The sequence below is a fragment of the Uloborus diversus genome, chromosome 8, assembly GCF_026930045.1.
Source record: "Uloborus diversus isolate 005 chromosome 8, Udiv.v.3.1, whole genome shotgun sequence".
Lineage (NCBI taxonomy): Eukaryota > Metazoa > Arthropoda > Arachnida > Araneae > Uloboridae > Uloborus > Uloborus diversus.
The window spans coordinates 79,746,741-79,768,968 of NC_072738.1; the positions used below are offsets into that span (position 1 = coordinate 79,746,741).

Genomic DNA, 22,228 nt, shown 5'->3' on the forward strand with positions numbered 1-22,228 from the left:
CTAGGGTTCCGTGGAGATCATTCAAGGGTTCCACGAAACTCGCATTTTTTCTTTCCCTAACGTTCAAATTAGTCATTTAAAAAATCTATAAATATAACAAATTAAAAAATAGGAAGGAAAAGAATCTCAAACAACCCTCAGTCACTGATCTACATCGGTGTTTCGATGCAACAATCAACAGAAACAAGGAACTCATTTTTTGAAAAAAAATCTTCAATTTTCATTACGAGTATATTAATTGACTTATGTATCAGGACTCGCAAATTTAATCGAATTCTTTAGGTACCAGTAAGAAAATGCATATTTTAGGAGGATCCTCTGTTATAAAGAAATATAAAAACGAGAGATAGGATTAGGAAATACTTAATCTCCTTCATTTTTTTCGAAGACAGTAAAATTCCATGACACAACTGCATTAGTGATGAAGTGGCAAATTAATAGGGCTGAGAAGCTTAAGGAAAATAATGTTAGAACTTTTCTGGAAACTACTATATGATTCATACATAGGCACTTGCATCCCCCCACTCCCAAAAAAATTAGTTCTTCCAGTTCGAAGACGGCTGTTGACGAGGTCGTCAAAATCATTAACTTTACTAAAATTCGGCCAGCAAAATCAATGTTTATCCGGAGAACGTGGAATGTGCACATAAATCTCTCCTTTAACATACTTAAAACAAGATGATGGTCTCGAGGCAAGATGCTAACCAACTTATTCTAGCTAACGGAAGAAGTGGGGGATTTTTTCAAAACTCAATTTCGGATTTAAATTCAACCTTTTGACCAGCATTGACTAAAATTGTCTATTCTTACTGACTTTTTTACCACAAGTAATGAAATTAGTATTAACCTTCATGGAAAAGTGTACTTATTGCTCAAGTGTTTATAAAAATATTGTACTTTAAAAAAAGGGAGGAAAAAAAAGGAATTTTTGAAATTTTGTATGTATTAAAAGACTTCGATTGTTTCCCTATAATAAAAAGTTTTGAAAGAGGAAGGCGTTGAAATAGGAGGAGGATATTCGATTAATCCTTGCAGTGGTGCAGCGAGGTCGGGGGGGGGGGGGGGGGGGGAGATTAATTCCATCGAATAATTGATTTTAAGCTGTAGCTCCAATCTTACTATGGTAATATTTGTGTGTTGCTGATCTGTTTGTACCAAGAAACCCTCCTCCAGGAGAAAACTCTAGCTGCGCTATTGCTATCCTTGCAACACAAATTTAGTTTGAATGCCGTTATATAATTCTGGTAAATTTTAATATAGGCATATTTACCACTAGCAGATACATAGTTTTTCGAAACGTGGTTCAATATTTATGTTATGTGTGAACAGAAATAAATATCCCAAAATGTTTGATGCCGAACTTACCGGGAATTTTAACTTTCATACTTAAAGAGTAATATTAATTATGTTTGCGATACTAAAAATTAGTGTCACTCAGCTCTTTAAATAACTTTTTGTTATTTATTAATTTTTTTTTCGAAGTCAATACATTTTATTTGGTGTAATTTTGCTTCTTATATTGCAAACAAACTTCTATACGCCCATGTGCGCCATTATTGCAAACAAAACCATTTCCAAAATGTTGCCTTCAAACTATACTGTTGAAGAAAAATCAGGGGTTCCACAAAAGAAAGTGGGCATAAAAAAGGGTTCCACCTATGAAAGAAATTAAGAAACGCTGGGTTAGATGAATAATTACGTAGATCTGCGAACTTCCGACTGACGGAACTTCGGCGATGAATGCGCGAAAATAGGGTTTTTATGTAAGTTCTATGCATTCACGGATTTGAAGCCGTAATTATTATAGCAAAGGGAATCCGAGCATACTTACGGTTTTACGTTACGTCGGTAGTTTATTGCAGCTCTTTTGTTTGGTATTTTTTTGACTTCAGTTTAAGAGTCGTTCTCAAATACCGGAATTCAAAAAGTTAAACTTTCGTATTCGTTTTTCGGTTAACTTGCTTGTGATATAATGACATTGATGAGATAATTGATGTACCTAATAATATGGATTTTGGATTGGATCTGCTGAAGAAAAATTAATTGCATTTCTAAAATAAATATTAAAATATGTGTGTATCGTTAAAAACAATAGTTTTAAATGTATTATATATTTTAATCAACCAAATAATGATTTTATTAATGCAAATTCACAGTTTACGTCAGATTTTTGCCAAATATGGCAGAGAGGTCCTTCGATGCTCAAGAATTCACATTGGGCAGTTTTCGTTCGCAATCGGAACCCTCCTCCTCCTCCCACCAGGGGTTTCCGTTTACGAATCAACAGTTTTCGTCGGATCTTTGCCAAATTTGGCACAGCGTTTCGTTGATGCTTAGGAATTTTCAAAGGGAGTTTTTCACCTACCTATGAGGAAGGGGGTGTGGGGGGGGGGGACGAAAACAACCCACGGAGGTCTTCCTTATGCAAATCCAGTTTACGTCGGATTTCTACAAAATTTTTCATAGAGGTCTCTTGATACTCAAGAATTCACATATAGGGCGGTTTTCGATCGCAATCGGAACTACCCCCCCCCCCCACTGGGGGTTTCCATTTACGAAGCCACAGTTTTCGTCGGATCTTTGCCAAATTTGGATCAACGATTCTTTGATACTTAGGAATTTTTATAGGGAGTTTTTCGACTACCATTGAGGGAGGGGGGGAGGGGGAACACCCCGTGGAGGTTTTTCCTATGCAAATCCAGTTTACGTCGGATTTTTGGAAAAATTTTGCAGACAGGTCCTTTGATGCTCATGAATTCACTTAGGGTAGTTTTCGTTCGCAATGGGGGCTACCCTCCCTCCCACGGGGGAGTTCTTTATACAAATCCAGTGTTCGTCGGATCTTTGCCATATTTGGCACAGCGGTTCTTTGATGGTCAGGAATTGTCATAGGGGTTTTCGGCTACCTGTGAGGAAAGGGGGGAGGATGCGAATGTACCCCACAAGGGGTTTTTTCCTTATTCAAATCCAGTTTTCGTCTGATTTTTTTTACAAACATGGCGCAGCGGTCCTTTGATAATCAGGAATTCAGATAAGTTTTTTCTCATCAAAATGGGGTGTATGGGGACCGCCTTGGGGGTTTCGCCAGAAAATCCAGAATTATTACGAAAAAATCCAATGACGTCCAAATTTAAATTTTGAGTCATAAAATTGTGCTTTCTACATATTGACGGGAAATGTTTGTGCTATTTTTTTTCTTTCTTTTTTAAACCTGATTGTTAATTATGTTAGACGAAACTTTTATTTTCGAGGTAGACCATGCAGCGCCGGGTAATGCAGCTAGTGACATATAAATCAAAAATATATTTCATAGTTCTATGGGCTTAATGGGTGTATGGTGTGATAGTTTCCAAAATTTATAGCTGCATTCTTCAAAGGTTTATTTTTAGTATTTTACTTAATGCTACTCAACTAAGAATAAAAAAGTCTTAAAGCAAGAGCTATTAAATGACTAAAAATAAACTCATTTAAGACGTTAATACGAAATATAATTCAAAGTACATTCAAATTATTGAGACTGCTCAAATTGAAAGATTTAAACAAAATATTGAATTAAATATTTAACTTTTTCGTTGCGAAGCACTTTTGTCACGCATTGAGCTATGCCATTTGCACGCCCTCCTCCTCCCCCCCTCCAGGAAAGTTTTGAATTAGAGAAATAATTGTATTTATTATATTTGAAAATGATTTTTGTTGTTTTTCAATCCCTTGCACCCCCCCCCCCCCGGAAATTTTGACGATATATCGAAAATATCGATATTTGGAGAGCGATATATCGCTGAATTAAAATTCCGATATCGCCCAGTCCTAGTACGTAGACTCTTAGTGGGGTCTGGTTATGCACCTCCCCTTTGGTTGCATTCTGATGTTCCAAACGGGGTCTTTTACACCTTTTTGGGGTAAAATCATTGTTAATTTCAATGCAAACTCAAGTGGTGTTATAATTTGGTAAACATTTGGTCAAGCTTTTTGTCGCCAAGTTTTGTCGCCAATTTGGCGACAAATTTAACGTTTTTTCTTTTTTTTAATTTGGTTTTAATTTGGCCGTATTTTGAGAGCAAACCATTGAATCACATTAAAACTGCCAATATTTGGAAAATTTATCTGTATAAAACGTTTTCTTTGCTTCGGTTCGCAACAAACTTCGGAGGGGGGATACTTAAAGTGTTTCTTTGCTTACTCTGAGGCACTGTTATCATTAAACCGGTGTAAAATTAAGTCATGTGGTGCACAGCACATCAGCTCGTTTTAGGTTGCGATCTAGTTTTTTTTTTTTTTTTTGTAAATGTAAAAAAAACATTATGATGACTCTTTATGAATCAAAAACTGATTTCAGACATCGGACCCCGAATTTCTTTTTCTTTTTTCAGAGAAAGACAAAGTTCTTTAAAATTGGAAAATCGTGTAATTACTCAGATGATGAGACGCCCGGACATTACTAGTGTACATTTTTTTCTTTCAGAAATACTTTTCTAATTTTATTGAGAAAATGAAAGCTATTTAGTTCGCAGAACACGAATTATGAAATATATGACTGAATTATACGCGAATGTGCTCATACGTGTTTTAGAGCTCAGCTGCTTTATTACGATCAACTCGGGATAACTCAGAACCTTACAACTCGAATATTCCTTTGTCTCGGGTACCTAGAGGCAGTTGGTTGAGAACTTCCCATAACTCGAAGGTTATTTCTATCGGTCCGTTGGGACTTCGAGTTATTGAGAGTTGACTGTTGTACTTTTATTTTTCGCTGAATTTTGATAGATTTGAAGCAATTTCAGACTTTTTAACTATGAATGTAAGTGGTGAAGACTGTACTGCACCTCCATTATTTTTGCTTGATATTAATTTATCCGATTAGGTTGAAAAGGCGATTTTTGACCAAAACACACTTTTTCTCAAAATGATCTCATGGCATAGCTCCATTTCTTAGGATTATAAAACTTTTTGGATTTTTAATCTTCGTGAATTAGAACTCAAGTTATATAAGTATTTGAATACTAAGTTTCTGCAGTATAACACGTGTTAAGCCTAATCTTTGTTTATGTTTTTTGAAGAATGCAATTTTCGTTCGATACGGGCTACGGAAAACATGATTTTGAAAATTCTATTCAACATTAAAAAATAAAATTTTGCATGCCTGTCTCATAAGTACTTGTGAGTGTAATAGACCGCAAATTAGGCAATTGATAAAATATTTTTTTGATTTACAGCCTTTTTTTTTTCCAAAAAAGAAGATTAATTTGAGAGAAACTTTTGGATAAATTCACGTAATCCTTATATATTATTTCTGTAGCCTGTTTTTGGTTTCTACGCCAAATTTCCCTCAATTCTTGATCGATTTCTATGATTTACGGCTTATTTTATAGCTTATGGTGCTGGCTATTGACGAAAAATAGACCCAAGGTCTGAAAATTGTTTCTTTTAGCCGAAAAACCTGTTTTAAAGTACCAGAATAAGGTTTTCGGTCAAACTTATAACTTTAATTTGCGCTGTGACCGACACAGCTGAGTAGCTTGATCGGCAGAGCGTTCTCTTCGTAACCAGAAGATTACGTGTTCGGGCCCGCGTCCGAACAATCTGCAACAAAAAAATTAAGAGAAATATCGCGCATTACATGAACACTGAATTAAATGAATAGCAACCATGAGGGAATAGAATAAATGACCAGGAAATGCTCCTTGCTGATATGAAAACATTCAGTAATTTTGTGCTACATTACTTCGAAATTGCACGTGTTTTTTTTTTTTTTTTTTTGAAGCTTTGGCTCTGGAAAGAAAATTAAAGCATAATGTAAGCAAAAATATAAGTAACAGGTTTAAGATTTCAGACTACAATAGAATTGTTTTTTGTTCAGAAAAAAAAAAATAATAAATCGTACATTGAAATATATATTCTTCTAATGAGTTTTTGACTCTTTTTACAAATAAATAAAATACTACCACAATTTGAAGGGTAAAATATATATTTTTTCTTCTTTCTGCTAAAAAACAAATAGCTTATCACATTTTTACTACATTCGAAAGCATAGTTCAATTTATTTTGTATTTTAACCGTGCTGTTAAATGATGAACACGTGCTGCCATCTAAGTTATAACGGTTTAAGCAGCCTGCGATAACAAATTGTAAAAATTTTCAAAAATAAAAACATTTTTCTTCAATATCTTATCTTATATATTAATCCCCTCTCATTTTAAAACTTATCAGGCTGGCCAATGACGAAAAAAAGACTTACGGTCGAAAATTCAAGTTTTCGAAATCGCCTCTTGCTGTTTCAAAATTTTGATGCTGCCTGTAGTTCTTATGCATTTTTTAAAGCAAAGTTCTAATGCAGTTTTCCATTTTTTACGTCGCTTTCGGCAAAAAAAAATAGCCTGTGTGTGTGTTCATATTTTAATAAAGCTTAACAGCACTGGACTTAGTTGTTCGGTTTAATTGATAAGTTTTATTCGGTAGAGCGTTCGGCTATAAACTGTCTAAACTTCGGGCAAGCTTGGGCTGTCCGACATAATATCAAATTTATATTAGTATTAGGCATTACATGTGCTCATAACATACACACCTAATAAAATAAATGCAGTGGGAATGCTACTTGGTGTTTCGACTCCTTTATGCAGGCTACAGTTATCATTCGGATAAGTTGATTTTTAATCGAAGTGTGTTCTTTGACTACATCCAGACCACTCAACATAATGTAAGCATAAAAAAGTATTAGATCTACCTAAAGAAATCCTTTTTGTGCAGAAAAACATTTTCATTCTATGCTGAAATGTAAATGTTTCTAATAGCAGTGTTCGACCTTTTGTACAAATGAAAAAATACTACGCCAAATTAAAACTACGAGTTTCACCCCAATAAACCTTTAATTTTTTATTCGCGCGAATACGATATAAAGCACTAAAATTATTATCAACTTCACATTAGCAAGAAATCATTTTCTACTCCTCTGCTTTCTGCTGAAAAAAAAAAATATATATATATATATTTTGTCTACATTCGAAAAATTACACTTAAAAAACGGACTCAGTTCAACTGGTTTTAGTTTTGAATTTTAAGTGTTCGATTAAAAGAGAAACATGTGCGGGAATTTAAGCCGTAACGGTTAAAGCAACATTCTATGCAAAATAGTTCAATATTCAAAGATAAAAACACTTATTTTCAATCTAATTTATTACTTCTCTAGAATGTTCGTTTCAATCGCTACGTGAGATCTTCGTCATTCTTTAATCAAATTAAATACTTTTCGAATAACTTTAAATCGTATCATGCTGGTTAATGACAAAACATAGAAGCATGATTTTATTATTTTTTTTTTGGCAAAAAGCTTTTTTGCTGTTTTTTACTACGCATTCCTTCAATGAATAGCTTTCGAAAAGGAAGGCGCAATTGCTAGGTTTGTTGGGGTGTCGGGCTGTTAATCAGAATGGCGCCAAAGCGAATCCGTGCGAATAAATATCTCTTTAATGTTTCTGTTTTTCCCGTCAGATGCTCACATGGGTAGGACTGTATTTGCCACAACCTGTTTTTTTACATGCACAATTGTTGCTTTTTCACAAGTCACTACTCAGCCACACTTTTAATGATATTTATGTTTGAATTGAAAATATGTACGACCAAAAGGTGAGCGATGATCACATTATCACAACGTTGTATTTAACGAGGTTTTCTTACTGATGTCTTTAATTTACATGCCTTCTCTTCAGTGCTTACTTTTTTTTCGGTTCTTCTTCACAATGTTCTTCCTTTGAAATTCTTAAAGGGCGAAATACCTTATGAAACGATTCGAAGCACAGTGCGGAGTTCCGCACGGGTCGACTAGTTTGTCATAAATCTTAAAATTCTTGAAACATTTCTTAACCTACAATCTGTTACATTTTTAACATTCATACATGTGAAATAATCTAACCAAATTGTGTGAAATTTAATTTTAATGTTTTTTAATACTGCGTCTCCCCCAACGGGTAAATTTCTATCACTTCTACCGAAAAACTACCCATTAAAAAAATGATATTATGGTTTATTTTTAAGTGAAATACATGTTATAAAATCCTTTTGTTTCTAAAAAACATTAATTTCTTTCATAATAAGGTTAAAAAAAAAAAAAAAACTGCTCCGAAACTAGTTGGATACCGTTAGTAGCGGATGCAAGGGGAGGGTCATGGGGGGTCCCTAAAAATCCCCCCTAAACCGCCGAAAATAGTATCCATCGACATTGTGTTCAAACTCTTTATGAATGAAATTGTAAACAATATGAATTAAACTGTAAACAATTTCGGTAGACTTTTTAAATCATTAATTTTATTTTTGAAAGTACATATTTAAAATACTACTTCTTTTCATTGCTTATGAAAATCCACTATAATATTAAATACTACTTCTTTTCATTGCTTATGAAAATCCACTATCCTTATATATTATTTCTGTAGCCTGTTTTTGGTTTCTACGCCAAATTTCCCTCAATTCTTGATCTATTTCTTTGTTTTACGGCTAATTTTATAGCTTATGGTGCTGGCTACTGACGAAAAATAGACCCAAGGTCTAAAAATTGTTTCTTTTAGCCGAAAAACCTGTTTTAATGAACCAGAATAAGGTTTTCGGTCAAACTTATAACTGTAATTTGCGCTATGACCGAGTGAGCTGAGTAGCTTGATCGGCAGAGCGTTCTCTTCGTAACCAGGAGATTACGTGTTCGGGCCCACGTCCGGACAATCTGCAACAAAAAAATTAGAGAAATATCGCGCTTACATGAACACTGAATTAAATGAATAACAACTATGAGGGAATAGAATAAATGAGAAGGAAATGCGCCTTGCTGATATGAAAACATTCAGTGATTTTGTGCTAAATTACTTCGAAATTGCACCTGTTTTTTTTTTTTTTTTTTTGGAAGCTTTTGCTCTGGAAAGAAAATTAAAGCATAATGTAAGCGTAAATATAAGTAACAGGTTTAAGATTTCAGACTACAATAGAATTGTTTTTTGTTCAGAAAAAAAATAATAAATCGCATATTGAAATATATATTCTTCTAATGAGTTTTTGACTCTTTGTACAAATAAAAAAATTACTACCTCAATTTGAAGGGTAAAATATATATTTTTTCTTCTTTTTGCAAAAAAACAAATAGCTTATCACATTTTTACTACATTCGAAAAGCTACGCTTAAAAAAAGAGCATAGATCAATTTATTTTGCATTTTAAACCGTTCTGTTAAATGATGAACACGTGCTGCCATCTAAGTCATAACGGTTTAAGCAGCCTGCGGTAACAAATTGTAAAAATTTTCAAGAATAAAAAAATGTTTCTTCAATATCTTATCTTATATAATGTTCCTTTCTCATTTTAAAACTTATCAGGCTGGCTAATGAAGAAAAATACACTTACGGTCGAAAAATCAAGTTTTCGAAAACGCCCCTTACTGTTTCAAAACCTTGATGCTGCCTGTAGTTCTTATGCATTTTTTAAAAGCAAAGTTCTAATGCAGTTTTCCATTTTTTACGTCGCTTTCAGCAAAAAAAATATAAAATAAATAGCCTGTGTGTGTGTTCATGTTTTAATAAAGCTTAAAAGCACTGGACTTAGTTGTTCGGTTAAATTGATAAGTTTTTTTCGGTAGAGCGTTCGGCTATAAACTATTCGAACTTCGGGCAAGTTTCGGCTGTCCGAAAGAATATCAAATTTATATTAGTACTACGCATCACATATACTCATAACATACAAACGTAATAAAATAAATGCAGAGGGATTGCTACTTGGTGTTTGGACTCCTTTATGCAGGCTGCAGTTATCATTCGGATAAGTTGACTGTTAATCGAAGAGTGTTTTTCCTTTTTTTAAGCTTTGACTACATCCAGATCACTCAGCATAATGTAAGCATAAAAAAGTATTAGATTTACCAAAAGGAAATCCTTTTTGTGCAGAAAAACATTTTCATTGTATGCTGAAATGTAGATGTTTCTAATAGCAGTGTTCGACCTTTTGTACAAATGAAAAAATACTACGCCAAATTAAAACTACGAGTTTCACCCTGTAAACCTTTAATTTTTTATTCGCGCGAATACGATAGAAAGCATTAAAATTATTATCAACTTCATTAGCAAGCAATCATTTTCCACTCCTCTGCTTTCTTCTGAAAAAAAAAAAAAAAACATTTTGTCTACGTTCGAAAAATTACACTTAAAAAACGGACTCAGTTCAACTGGTTTTGGTTTTGAATTTTAAGTGTTCGATTAAAAGAGAAACATGTGCGGGCATTTAAGCCGTAACTGTTAAAGCAACCTTCTATGTAAAATAGTTCAATATTCAAAGATAAAAACACTTATTTTCAATCTAATTTATTACTTCTCTAGAATGTTCGTTTCAATCGCTACGTGAGATCTTCGTCATTCTTTAATCAAATTCCATGCTTTTCGAATAATTTTAAATCGTATCATGCTGGTTAATGACAAAACATAGAAGCATGATCTTATTATTATTATTATTATTTTTGGCAAAAAGCTTTTTTGCTGTTTTTTACTACGCATTCCTTCAATGAATAGCTTTCGAAAAGGAAGGCGCAATTGCTAGGTTTGTTGGGGTGTCGGGCTGTTACTCAGAATGGCGCCAATTCGAATCCGTGCCAATAAATATCCCTTTAATATTTCTTTTTTTCCCGTCAGATGCTCACATGGGCAGGACTCTGTTTGCCACAACCTGTTTTTTTTACATGCACAATTTTAGCTTTTTCACGAGTCACTACTCAGCCACACTTTTAATGATATTTATGTTTGAATTGAAAATATGTACGACCAAAAGGTGAGCGATGATCAAATTATCACAACGTTGTAGTTAACGAGGTTTTGTTACTGATGTCTTTAAATTACATGCCTTCTCTTCTGCGCTTACTTTTTTTTTTCGGTTCTTCTTCATAATGTTCTTCCTTTGAAATTCTTAAAGAGCGAAATACCTTATGAAACGATTCGAAGCACAGTGCGGAGTTCCGCACGGGTCGACTAGTTTCTGTAGCCTGTTTTTGGTTTCTACGCCAAATTTCCCTCAATTCTTGGTCGATTTCTTTGATTTACGGCTAATTTTATAGCTTAAGGTGCTGGCTACTGACGAAAAATAGACCTAAGGTCTAAAAATTGTTTCTTTTAGCCGAAAAACCTGTTTTAAAGAACCAGAATAAGGTTTTCGGTCAAACTTATAACTTTAATTTGCGCTATGACCGACAGAGCTGAGTAGCTTGATTGGCAGAGCGTTCTCTTCGTAACCAAGAGATTACGTGTTCGGGCCCACGTCCGGACGATCTGCAACAAAAAAATTAGAGAAATATCGCGCATTACATGAACACTGAATTAAATGAATAACAACTATGATGGAATAGAATAAATGAGAAGGAAATGCTCCTTGCTGATATGAAAGCACTTAGTGATTTTGTGCTAAATTGTACGTGTTTTTTTTTTTTTTTTTTTAAGCTTTGGCATTGGAAAGAAAAATAGAGCATAATGTAAGCGAAAATATAAGTAACAGGTTTAAGATTTCAGACTACAATAGAATTGTTTTTTGTTCAGAAAAAAAAAATAATCCTTATATATTATTTCTGTAGCCTGTTTTTGGTTTCTACGCCAAATTTCCCTCAATTCTTGATCGATTTCTTTGATTTACGGCTAATTTTATAGCTTAAGGTGCTATAAAATTGCACCTTACTGACGAAAAATAGACCCAAGGTCTAAAAATTGTTTCTTTTAGCCGAAAAACCTGTTTTAAAGAACCAGAATAAGGTTTTCGGTCAAACTTATAACTTTGATTTGCGCTATGACAGACAGAGCTGAATAGCTTGATCGGCAGAGCGTTCTCTTCGTAACCAGGAGATTACGTGTTCGGGCCCACGTCCGGACAATCTCCAACAAAAAAATTAGAGAAATATCGCGCTTACATGAACACTGAATTAAATGAATAACAACTATGAGGGAATAGAATAAATGAGAAGGAATTGCTCCTTGCTAATATGCAAACATTCAGTGATTTTGTGCTAAATTACTTCGAAATTGCACGTGTTTTTTTTTTTTTTTTGAAGCTTTGGCTCTGGAAAGAAAATTAAAGCATAATGTAAGCGAAAATATAAGTAACAGGTTTAAGATTTCAGACTACAATAGAATTGTTTTTTGTTCAGAAAAAAAATAATAAATCGTATATTGAAATATATATTCTTCTAATGAGTTTTTGACTCTTTGTACAAATAAACAAAATACTACCTCAATTTGAAGGGTAAAATATATATTTTTTCTTCTTTTTGCTAAAAAACAAAAAGCTTATCACATTTTTACTACATTCGAAAAGCTACGCTTAAAAAAGAGCATAGTTCAATTTATTTTGTATTTTAACCGTGCTGTTAAATGATGAACACGTGCTGCCATCTAAGTTATAACGGTTTAAGCAGCCTGCGATAACAAATTGTAAAAATTTTCAAAAATAAAAATATTTTTCTTCAATATCTTATCTTATATATTAATCCCCTCTCATTTTAAAACTTATCAGGCTGGCCAATGACGAAAAAAAGACTTACGGTCGAAAATTCAAGTTTTCGAAATCACCTCTTGCTGTTTCAAAACCTTGATGCTGCCTGTAGTTCTTATGCATTTTTTAAAGCAAAGTTCTAATGCAGTTTTCCATTTTTTACGTCGCTTTCGGCAAAAAAATAAAAAAATAAAAATAACCTTTGTGTGTGTTCATATTTTAATAAAGCTTAACAGCACTGGACTTAGTTGTTCGGTTTAATTGATAAGTTTTTTTCGGTAGAGCGTTCGGCTATAAACTATCTGAACTTCGGGCAAGCTTGGGCTGTCCGACATAATATCAAATTTATATTAGTATTACGCATTACATGTGCTCATAACATACACACCTAATAAAATAAATGCAGTGGGAATGCTACTTGGTGTTTCGACTCCTTTATGCAGGCTACAGTTATCATTCGGATAAGTTGATTGTTAATCGAACTGTGTTCTTTGACTACATCCAGACCACTCAACATCATGTAAGCATAAAAAAGTATTAGATTTACCTAAAGAAATCCTTTTTGTGCAGAAAACCATTTTTATTGTATGCTAAAATGTAGATGTTTCTAATAGCAGTGTTCGACCTTTTGTACAAATGAAAAAATACTACGCCCGATTAAAACTACGAGTTTCACTCAGTAAACCTTTAATTTTTTATTCGCGCGAATACGATATAAAGCATTAAAAGTATTATTAACTTCATTAGCAAGAAATTATTTTCTACTCCTCTGCTTTCTGCTGAAAAAAAAATACATTTTGTCGTCGTTCGAAAAATTACACTTAAAAAACGGACTCAGTTCAACTGGTTTTGGTTTTGAATTTTAAGTGTTCGATTAAAAGAGAAACATGTGCGGGTATTTAAGCCGTAACGCTTAAAGCAACCTTCTATGTGAAATAGTTCAATATTCAAAGATAAAAACACTTATTTTCATTCAAATTTATTACTTCTCTAGAATGTTTGTTTCAATCGCTACGTGAGATCTTCGTCATTCTTTAATCAAATTCCATGCTTTGCGAATAATTTTAAATCGTACCATGCTGGTTAATGACAAAACACAGATGCATGATCTTATTATTATTATTATTATTTTTTTTTTGGCAAAAAGCTTTTTTGCTGTTTTTTACTACGCATTCCTTCAATGAATAGCTTTCGAAAGGGAAGGCGCAATTGCTAGGTTTGTTGGAGTGTCGGGCTGTTAGTTAGAATGGCGCCAATTCGAATACGTGCCAATAAATATCTCTTTAATGTTTCTTTTTTTTCCCGTCAGATGCTGACATGTGCAGGACTGTATTTGCCACAACCTGTTTTTTTCACATGCACAATTATTGCTTTTTAACGAGTCACCACTCAGCCACACTTTTAATGACATTTATATTTGCATTGAAAATATGTACGATTAAAAGGGAAGCTATGATCAAATTATCACAACGTTGTATTTAACGAGGTTTTGTTACTGATGTCTTTAAATTACATGCCTTCTTTTCTGCGCTTACTTGTTTTTCGGTTCTTCTTCATAATGTTCTTCCTTTGAAATTCTTAAAGAGCGAAATGCCTTATGAAACGATTTGAAGCACAGTGCGGAGTTCCGCACGGGTCGACTAGTCCTTATATATTATTTCTGTAGCCTGTTTTTAGTTTCTACGCCAAATTTCCCTCAATTCTTGATCGATTTCTTTGATTTACGGCTAATTTTATAGCTTATGGTGCTGGCTACTGACGAAAAATAGACCCAAGGTCTAAAAATTGTTTCTTTTAGCCGAAAAAACCTGTTTTAAAGAACCAGAATAAGGTTTTCGGTCAAACTTATAACTTTAATTTGCGCTATGACTGACAGAGCTGAGTAGCTTGATCGGCAGAGCATTCTCTTCGTAACCAGGAGATTACGTGTTCGGGCCCACGTCCGGACAATCTGCAACGAAAAAATTAGAGAAATATCGCGCATTACATGAACACTAATTTAAATGAATAACAACTATGAGGGAATAGAATAAATGAGAAGGAAATGCTCCTTGCTGTTATGAAAACATTTAGTGATTTTGTGCTAAATTACTTCGAAATTGCACGTGTTTTTTTTTTTTTTTTTTGAAGCTTTGGCTCTGGAAAGAAAATTAAAGCATAATGTAAGCGAAAATATAAGTAACAGGTTTAAGATTTCAGACTACAATAGAATTGTTTTTTGTTCAGAAAGAAAATAAAAAATCGTATATTGAAATATATATTCTTCTAATGAGTTTTTGACTCTTTGTACAAATAAATAAAATACTACCTCAATTTGAAGGGTAAAATATATATTTTTTCTTCTTTCTGCTAAAAAACAAATAGCTTATCACATTTTTATTACATTCGAAAAGCTACGCTTAAAAAAGAGCATAGTTCAATTTATTTTGTATTTTAACCGTGCTGTTAAATGATGAACACGTGCTGCCATCTAAGTTATAACGGTTTAAGCAGCCTGCGATAACAAATTGTAAAAATTTTCAAAAATAAAAACATTTTTCTTCAATATCTTATCTTATATATTAATCCCCTCTCATTTTAAAACTTATCAGGCTGGCCAATGACGAAAAAAAGACTTACGGTCGAAAATTCAAGTTTTCGAAATCGCCTCTTGCTGTTTCAAAACCTTGATGCTGCCTGTAGTTCTTATGCATTTTTTAAAGCAAAGTTCTAATGCAGTTTTCCATTTTTTACGTCGCTTTCGGCAAAAAAAAAAAAAAAAAAAGCCTTTGTGTGTGTTCATATTTTAATAAAGCTTAACAGCACTGGACTTAGTTGTTCGGTTTAATTGATAAGTTTTTTTCGGTAGCGCGTTCGGCTATAAACTATCTGAACTTCGGGCAAGCTTGGGCTGTCCGACATAATATCAAATTTATATTCGTATTACGCATTACATGTGCTCATAACATACACACCTAATAAAATAAATGCAGTGGGAATGCTACTTGGTGTTTCGACTCCTTTATGCAGGCTACAGTTACCATTCGGATAAGTTGATTGTTAATCGAACTGTGTTCTTTGACTACATCCAGACCACTCAACATAATGTAAGCATAAAAAAGTATTAGATTTACCTAAAGAAATCCTTTTTGTGCAGAAAAACATTTTTATTGTATGCTAAAATGTAGATGTTTCTAATAGCAGTGTTCGACCTTTTGTACAAATGAAAAAATACTACGCCCGATTAAAACTACGAGTTTCACTCAGTAAACCTTTAATTTTTTATTCGCGCGAATACGATATAAAGCATTAAAAGTATTATCAACTTCATTAGCAAGAAATTATTTTCTACTCCTCTGCTTTCTGCTGAAAAAAAAATACATTTTGTCTACGTTCGAAAAATTACACTTAAGAACGGACTCAGTTCAACTGGTTTTGGTTTTGAATTTTAAGTGTTCGATTAAAAGAGAAACATGTGAGGGCATTTAAGCCGTAACGGTTAAAGCAACCTTCTATGTGAAATAGTTCAATATTCAAAGATAAAAACACTTATTTTCAATCAAATTTATTACTTCTCTAGAACGTTTGTTTCAATCGCTACGTGAGATCTTCGTCATTCTTTAATCAAATTCCATGCTTTTCGGATAATTTTAAATCGTATCATGCTGGTGAATGACAAAACATAGAAGCATGATCTTATTATTATTATTTTGTTTTGGCAAAAAGATTTTTGCTGTTTTTTACTACGCATTCCTTCAATGAATAGCTTTCGAAAAGGAAGGCGCAATTGCTAGGTTTGTTGGGGTGTCGGGCTGTTAGTCAGAATGGCGCCAATTCGAATACGTGCCAATAAATATCTCTTTAATGTTTCTTTTTTTCCCGTCAGATGCTGACATGTGCAGGACTGTATTTGCCACAACCTGTTTTTTCACATGCACAATTATTGCTTTTTCACGAGTCACCACTCAGCCACACTTTTAATGACATTTATGTTTGCATTGAAAATATGTACGATTAAAAGGGGAGCTATGATCAAATTATCACAACGTTGTATTTAACGAGGTTTTGTTACTGATGTCTTTAAATTACATGCCTTCTCTTCTGCGCTTACTTTTTTTTCGGTTCTTCTTCATAATGTTCTTCCTTTGAAATTCTTAGAGCGAAATGCCTTATGAAACGATTTGAAGCACAGTGCGGAGTTCCGCACGGGTCGACTAGTAATATTAAATACTACTTCTTTTCATTGCTTATGAAAATCCACTATAATATTAAATACTACTTCTTTTCATTGCTTATGAAAATCCACTATAATATTAAAATCTGTTCGCGTCCGTCCGTCCAGTCTGAAGATCGATCTTCTCGAGAACCGCTGCGAATCGAAAGTCAAACGAGATACCGATCAATTCGAAATTTTCCAAAGAAAACAATAGGACCAATCTCGTAATTCTGCGACTTTATTTAGCAGAGATATTAATTAAAACGTTAATAACCATAACGTTATTCAGGAGTTTTTATTTCTTTCCTGTTGCCATTTTGCATATGCGCGAGCAAGTACAATTCTAATAATTGTTTTAAAAGAGATTTTTTTTGGCTGCTGTCCAAATCTTAAAACAACGTTTCCATCTAGAATTTCATTTTAAATTAGTTTAAAATTAGTTGCCCCATTCGGACATAGCCTTTATTTTATCGTCTGTCCTTTTTTACTTCCTTTTACAAAAAAGGAAGTATTGTATTCGCGAAAAAATTTTCACTCAAAAATCGCCCTTAATTTCCATTTTGCTCACCCCCAAATGAATGTTGAGTTTTTTTTTCGATTCGACCACATGCGGAAAAGTGCCTAAGAATGTATAGACACGCGAAATATCCATTTTGACCATCACCGAGGTAATTACAACGACTTTTCTCGTGACGTCTGTATGTATGTGCGTATGTGTGTATGTGCGTATGTGTGTATGTGCGTATGTGCGTATGTGCGTATGTATCTCGCATAACTCAAAAATGGTATGTCCTAGAAAGTTGAAATTTGGTACATAGACTCGTAGTGGGGTCTAGTTGTGCACCTCCCCTTTTGGTTGCTTTCGGATGTTCCTAAGGGGGTCTTTTGCACCTTTTTGGGGGGAAATCATTGTTAATATCAATGCAAACTTAAGTGGTGTTATAATTTGGTAAACACTTGGTGACGTATCGCCAAGCTTTTGGTCGCCAAGTTTTTTCGCCAACTTGGCGACGATTTTTTTTATTTTATTTTAATCTGGTTTCAATTTGGCCACTGTTGGTGATATTTAGAGAGTAAACTATTGAATCATATTAAAACTGCCAATAATGAGAAAATGACATTAAATTGGAGTAAAAGGAAGTCATGTGATGCACACATCAGCTCGTTTATTTTTTACATTCAATGTTCTTAACTCTTTTCAGCATATGAAAGTTTTTTCTTTAGCTATGTTTATTGATTGTATTGTAAGTTTATCATTCACCGGCCTCATATTTTGATACACTTAGGATGTGCGACTAATTATGTTTATTTTGTTGGACTTTTTCCCGTCACATGGGTGAGTTTTCGAATTGTAATAACTCTCTTTTTCCTCCTTGTTTCTATTTTTAAAATACAGTTCTTATCGTTAAAAGAACATGTTAAATTAAGATTGTTTGGATTTCTTTGTGAAACAGAGTTGAACAAAAAAGATTTTTTTTAAGGATTTTAACTAAAGCTAAATTGGAATCTGATGACTTGGTATTAAATTAATTCTTATTGGTATTTATTTAGTCTTAATGCTTTAGTTTCATGTAATCAACCAAAAAGTGTGTGTCATTTTATGTAAAAAGTTGATTGTAATTGTATATAAATATTTCAGATATAGTCTATCAGATGTAATTCATTTTAACGTGAGCACAGACACAGATTATAGTTGATAATGCATACATTTTCATCTTTTTTGTGCTAATTGAAAATACTCATAACTTGTATCATTGATAACTATGATTAACGTTAAAGAGATATTTGCCAAAAATATGCTCTACTGGTGTTTTGCTAACCTTGCATTACGCGTATTTATTTACTCCTTAGCGCTTTAGAAACCGATGTCAGAGTAATACAAAAACATCAATTGGACATCTCTTTCATTTTTTAAGTAGCCCGTGCAACGCCGGGCACGCAGCTAGTAATATTTAATTTTTGTGCCCCATTAAGTGCCCTTATTCCTGGACAATTTGGTGCTTTTAATTGACACTCAAGCAGCGGATCGTTGTTCAGCATGAACCCCCTCCCCCTCTAAAATGGTAGTCTGTATCCACCCCTGGATAGCGTGTTTCAAAGTTAACTGTTTCAACAAAGCAGTATTAATTTCAAAACTAAAGAAATACACTTCAAGCTTAATAACAATCCAAACGGTTTTCTTTTCCAAATAGGACAAAACTGGAGCTAAGAAGAAGAAAAGATGTTGTGTAACTCCAGTGGCGGAAGTATCTTCTCGTAAACGAAGTGAACCGGCCTCTGGTACTGAATTCTTGACGGCGTCTGCTTTGTTGAAGAAAAAGTTCACTGATGATTTTGAATGAGTTAATTGAAATTAAAATTTATCAAAGTTTTCAGTACAATATGTGTTTAAGAATGAAATAAGTTGAAAAAAATATGGTGCGTGTATCTTGTATAGTTAATATAATTTAATTTTCCAGAAACCGTTTTTAAGCGAGATGATTGTTTATACCTTGCCAAAATTTTTTTGATTACTTGTTTCAGTTTTGGCTTTATTTCGCAATTCAATCCAAACAAGACAGATCACATCACTGCAAAAGAACAAAGTTTATAGCAGAAATATCAAATATAAAACCAAAAGAACGATATTTCCAGGTAAAACTAAAAGATCAAATACGAAAACTATGAGAGCAATGTAAAGTAAGAAATAATAAAGTAAGAAAGCACAAATTGCAGATTACTGCAGACACGCGTTTCGGCGTTACAAGGAACTCCTTTTTCAATGCAAAAGAAATGAGCTTATGGATAACGCCGAAACACGTGTCTGCAGTAATCTGCAATTCGTGCTTTTTGACGTTGTATTTTCTTACTTTACTTTTTAGTCTATACACTATAAGAAAACATCTATATTTTACATCTATAAGAAAAGGATGCTTTGTCACAGAGAGTTCATGATATTCCTATCGTCCAAATACAATTTCCAAAGCCTCTGTTTTTGCTAATTATATTTACACTTTTTTTAACTATCAAATTAGTTCATGTCAATGCATTTGAAATTCAGAGCGCAAAGTTTTGACCGAACATGTAGTGTATCAATATACTCTGAATTTAGTAAAATTACTTAAAATAAAAGTTAGATAAAATTCATATTTTTCCAAATTTTTAGTAGTTTTCGAACTGTAAAACTTTTATCAATAAATGACACAAGCACTAAAAAAATCCGAAACGTTACTAATTATTTCCGTGGAACTTTTCGGGATTTCACAAGTTTTTATCCACTTCCTGAGAAAATGAAATATCTTTGCTAAAACGTTTCCTGAATTGCTGCAAGTTGCACAAATACAGACTTCTCACTGTTGTGAAAAATATTTTTAGCTCCCAGTTGAAAGATTAACCGAACGTACTTATTAAGTATTTCGGCTTCAGTTCGATTACGGCCCGCTCGGATTGACTAAGTTCCCGATGAGAGCGAATAAATCTCTGGATTCTGTAGCTTTGTAAGAATTGCAGGCGGGTTAAATTCTTGTTTCTTGCTTGCAATTCTTTCCTAGCTTTGACCATATTAGCAATAATGCTGTTAAAACTTTCTTGGCAAATCGAGAAGGTACCAAGATATCATATTAAACGTACCTAGAGTCTAAGATCCCACTAGACTTGACCTACCCTCATCGAGTTTCCAAAATTTGTTACCATAGATGAAAAGTAAAAGTTGTAAATAAAGCGCGAAAGTAAGAATTTCTACCTCTTTCACAAAGAACTAATCAGAGTTCCCAGAGGTTGAAAGGTGCCTAAAATTAAGTAATTTACTTTCATCGAGTTTTTAAAAATATTATCATAAATGAAGGTAAAAGGTTGCCAACTCTTTTCGGGTCCCCAATCAGGGTTGTCAGTGGCTAAAAGGTGCCCTAAGAGGGAAATAATTTACCTCTCACCGAGTTTCCGGAAATTGTTGTCATAAATGAAGAGTAAAAGCTGTAAATAAAACGCCAAAGTAAGGGTGACTACCCTTTTTTGGTCCCTAATCAGAGTTGCCGGAGTCTAAAAAGTGCCCAAAAGAAGTAATTTACCCTCATTGAGTTTCCAAAAACTGTTATCACAAATAAAGAGTAAAAGTTGTAAACGAAATGCTTAAGTAAGGTTGCCTGCCTATGCATGTGAACTAATCAGGTTTGCCAGGGGCTAAAAGGTGCTTTCTTATCGAAAAATGAAAAATTAAAATAAATTCCGTTAGATATCAAACTTTTATTTAAAACTAGCTTTTGCCCGCGGCTTCGCTCACGTTGATGTAGTTTTTTTTTTTTTTTCAATTGATTCAAGTTAATGGTCATTACAGGCGGAGGTCAAATAGTTACCAAAACATTGTTTGTCTCTAGTTTCGCCGAAATTTCAAATTGCCTGCCCCCTTAAATGTATCAAAAGGTATGATTAAAACTGAAAATTAGGGGGAAAGGGAGTAAATGAAATGTGCTGGCAAAAGTGAGAAGAAACCCAAAAATCACAAAAAATAAATCACGAAAACGTTCAGGAGTTGTAAAGAAGTCAGTTTGGGTAATTCCCAAAAAATCCAATTCGAGTGAGGTCAACTATTCTTAAATAAAGTGAAACAGTTCCCTTATAATCCCTATCTCCATTAAATACATAATATCCAGCGCTACACCGGCAATCTAAATTATTGTATAATGTGTAACTTACCGTAGAAATCGTCCCAAAATAGGGCCAACAATGATGCTACCCGAAATGTTTCCAATAAACAGTAAAAATTTGGCAATTAATACAAATACAAATACAAAAGTGGTTATGAGGGTTTTTAAACCCTCATAAGACCGATCATTTTATACGGTAGTGAGACATGGGCAATTAATAAAACAGAGGAAAATAGACTTCTCATTTTTGAAAGAAAGATCCTTCGGGCAATTTTTGGAGCAGTAAAAGAAAATGACACTTGGAGAAGTTTATATAACTTTGAAGTATACCGTAAATGCCGACAACCCAACATCTTAAGAGTAATTAAAGCCAATAGAATCAGATGACTGGGGCATGTATTTAGGCGTGCAGATCTGGACCCGGTTAAAAAGCTAACTTTTTCAAGGATTGAGGGTACAAGGAGAAGGGGAAGACCAGCAACAAGGTGGCTGGATAGTGTTGAGAAGGACCTTAAAATTTTGGGAGTGAACAGGTGGAGAAACCTGGCAACGTGTCGTACCGCCTGGAGGAAGCAGACGGAAAAAGCCTTGACCTGCACCAGGCTGTTGTGCTGATGAAGAAGAAGAAAGGGGGTTTTGCCCCTCATAATGGGACGAAAACTACCCTATGTGTTATTCTGATGCATAAGCTATATTATTGTAAAGTTTCATCAAAATCCATTCAGTAGTTTTTGCGTGAAAGAGTAACAAACATCCATACATCCATACATTTATACATCCATACATCCATACATCCATACAGACAAACTTTCGCATATATAATAGTACAAAGACTAGCTTTTGCCCGCGGCTTCGCTCACGTTGATGTAGTTTTTTTTCAATTGATTCAATTTAATGGTCATTACAGGCAGAGGTC

The 22,228-nt window shown here is 33.8% G+C and overlaps 1 protein-coding gene across 1 annotated transcript in view; it reads left to right on the plus strand.

Moving 5' to 3' along the window:
* LOC129228443 (meiosis 1 arrest protein-like) overlaps positions 1-19,032 on the plus strand; it is a 44,849-nt gene extending 25,817 nt beyond the window's left edge. Inside the window, exon 6 of the mRNA XM_054863124.1 lies at positions 18,883-19,032. Coding sequence (XP_054719099.1) covers positions 18,883-19,032 — 150 coding nt within the window. The remainder of the gene's footprint in view (positions 1-18,882) is intronic.
* Positions 19,033-22,228: the final 3,196 nt, after the last annotated feature.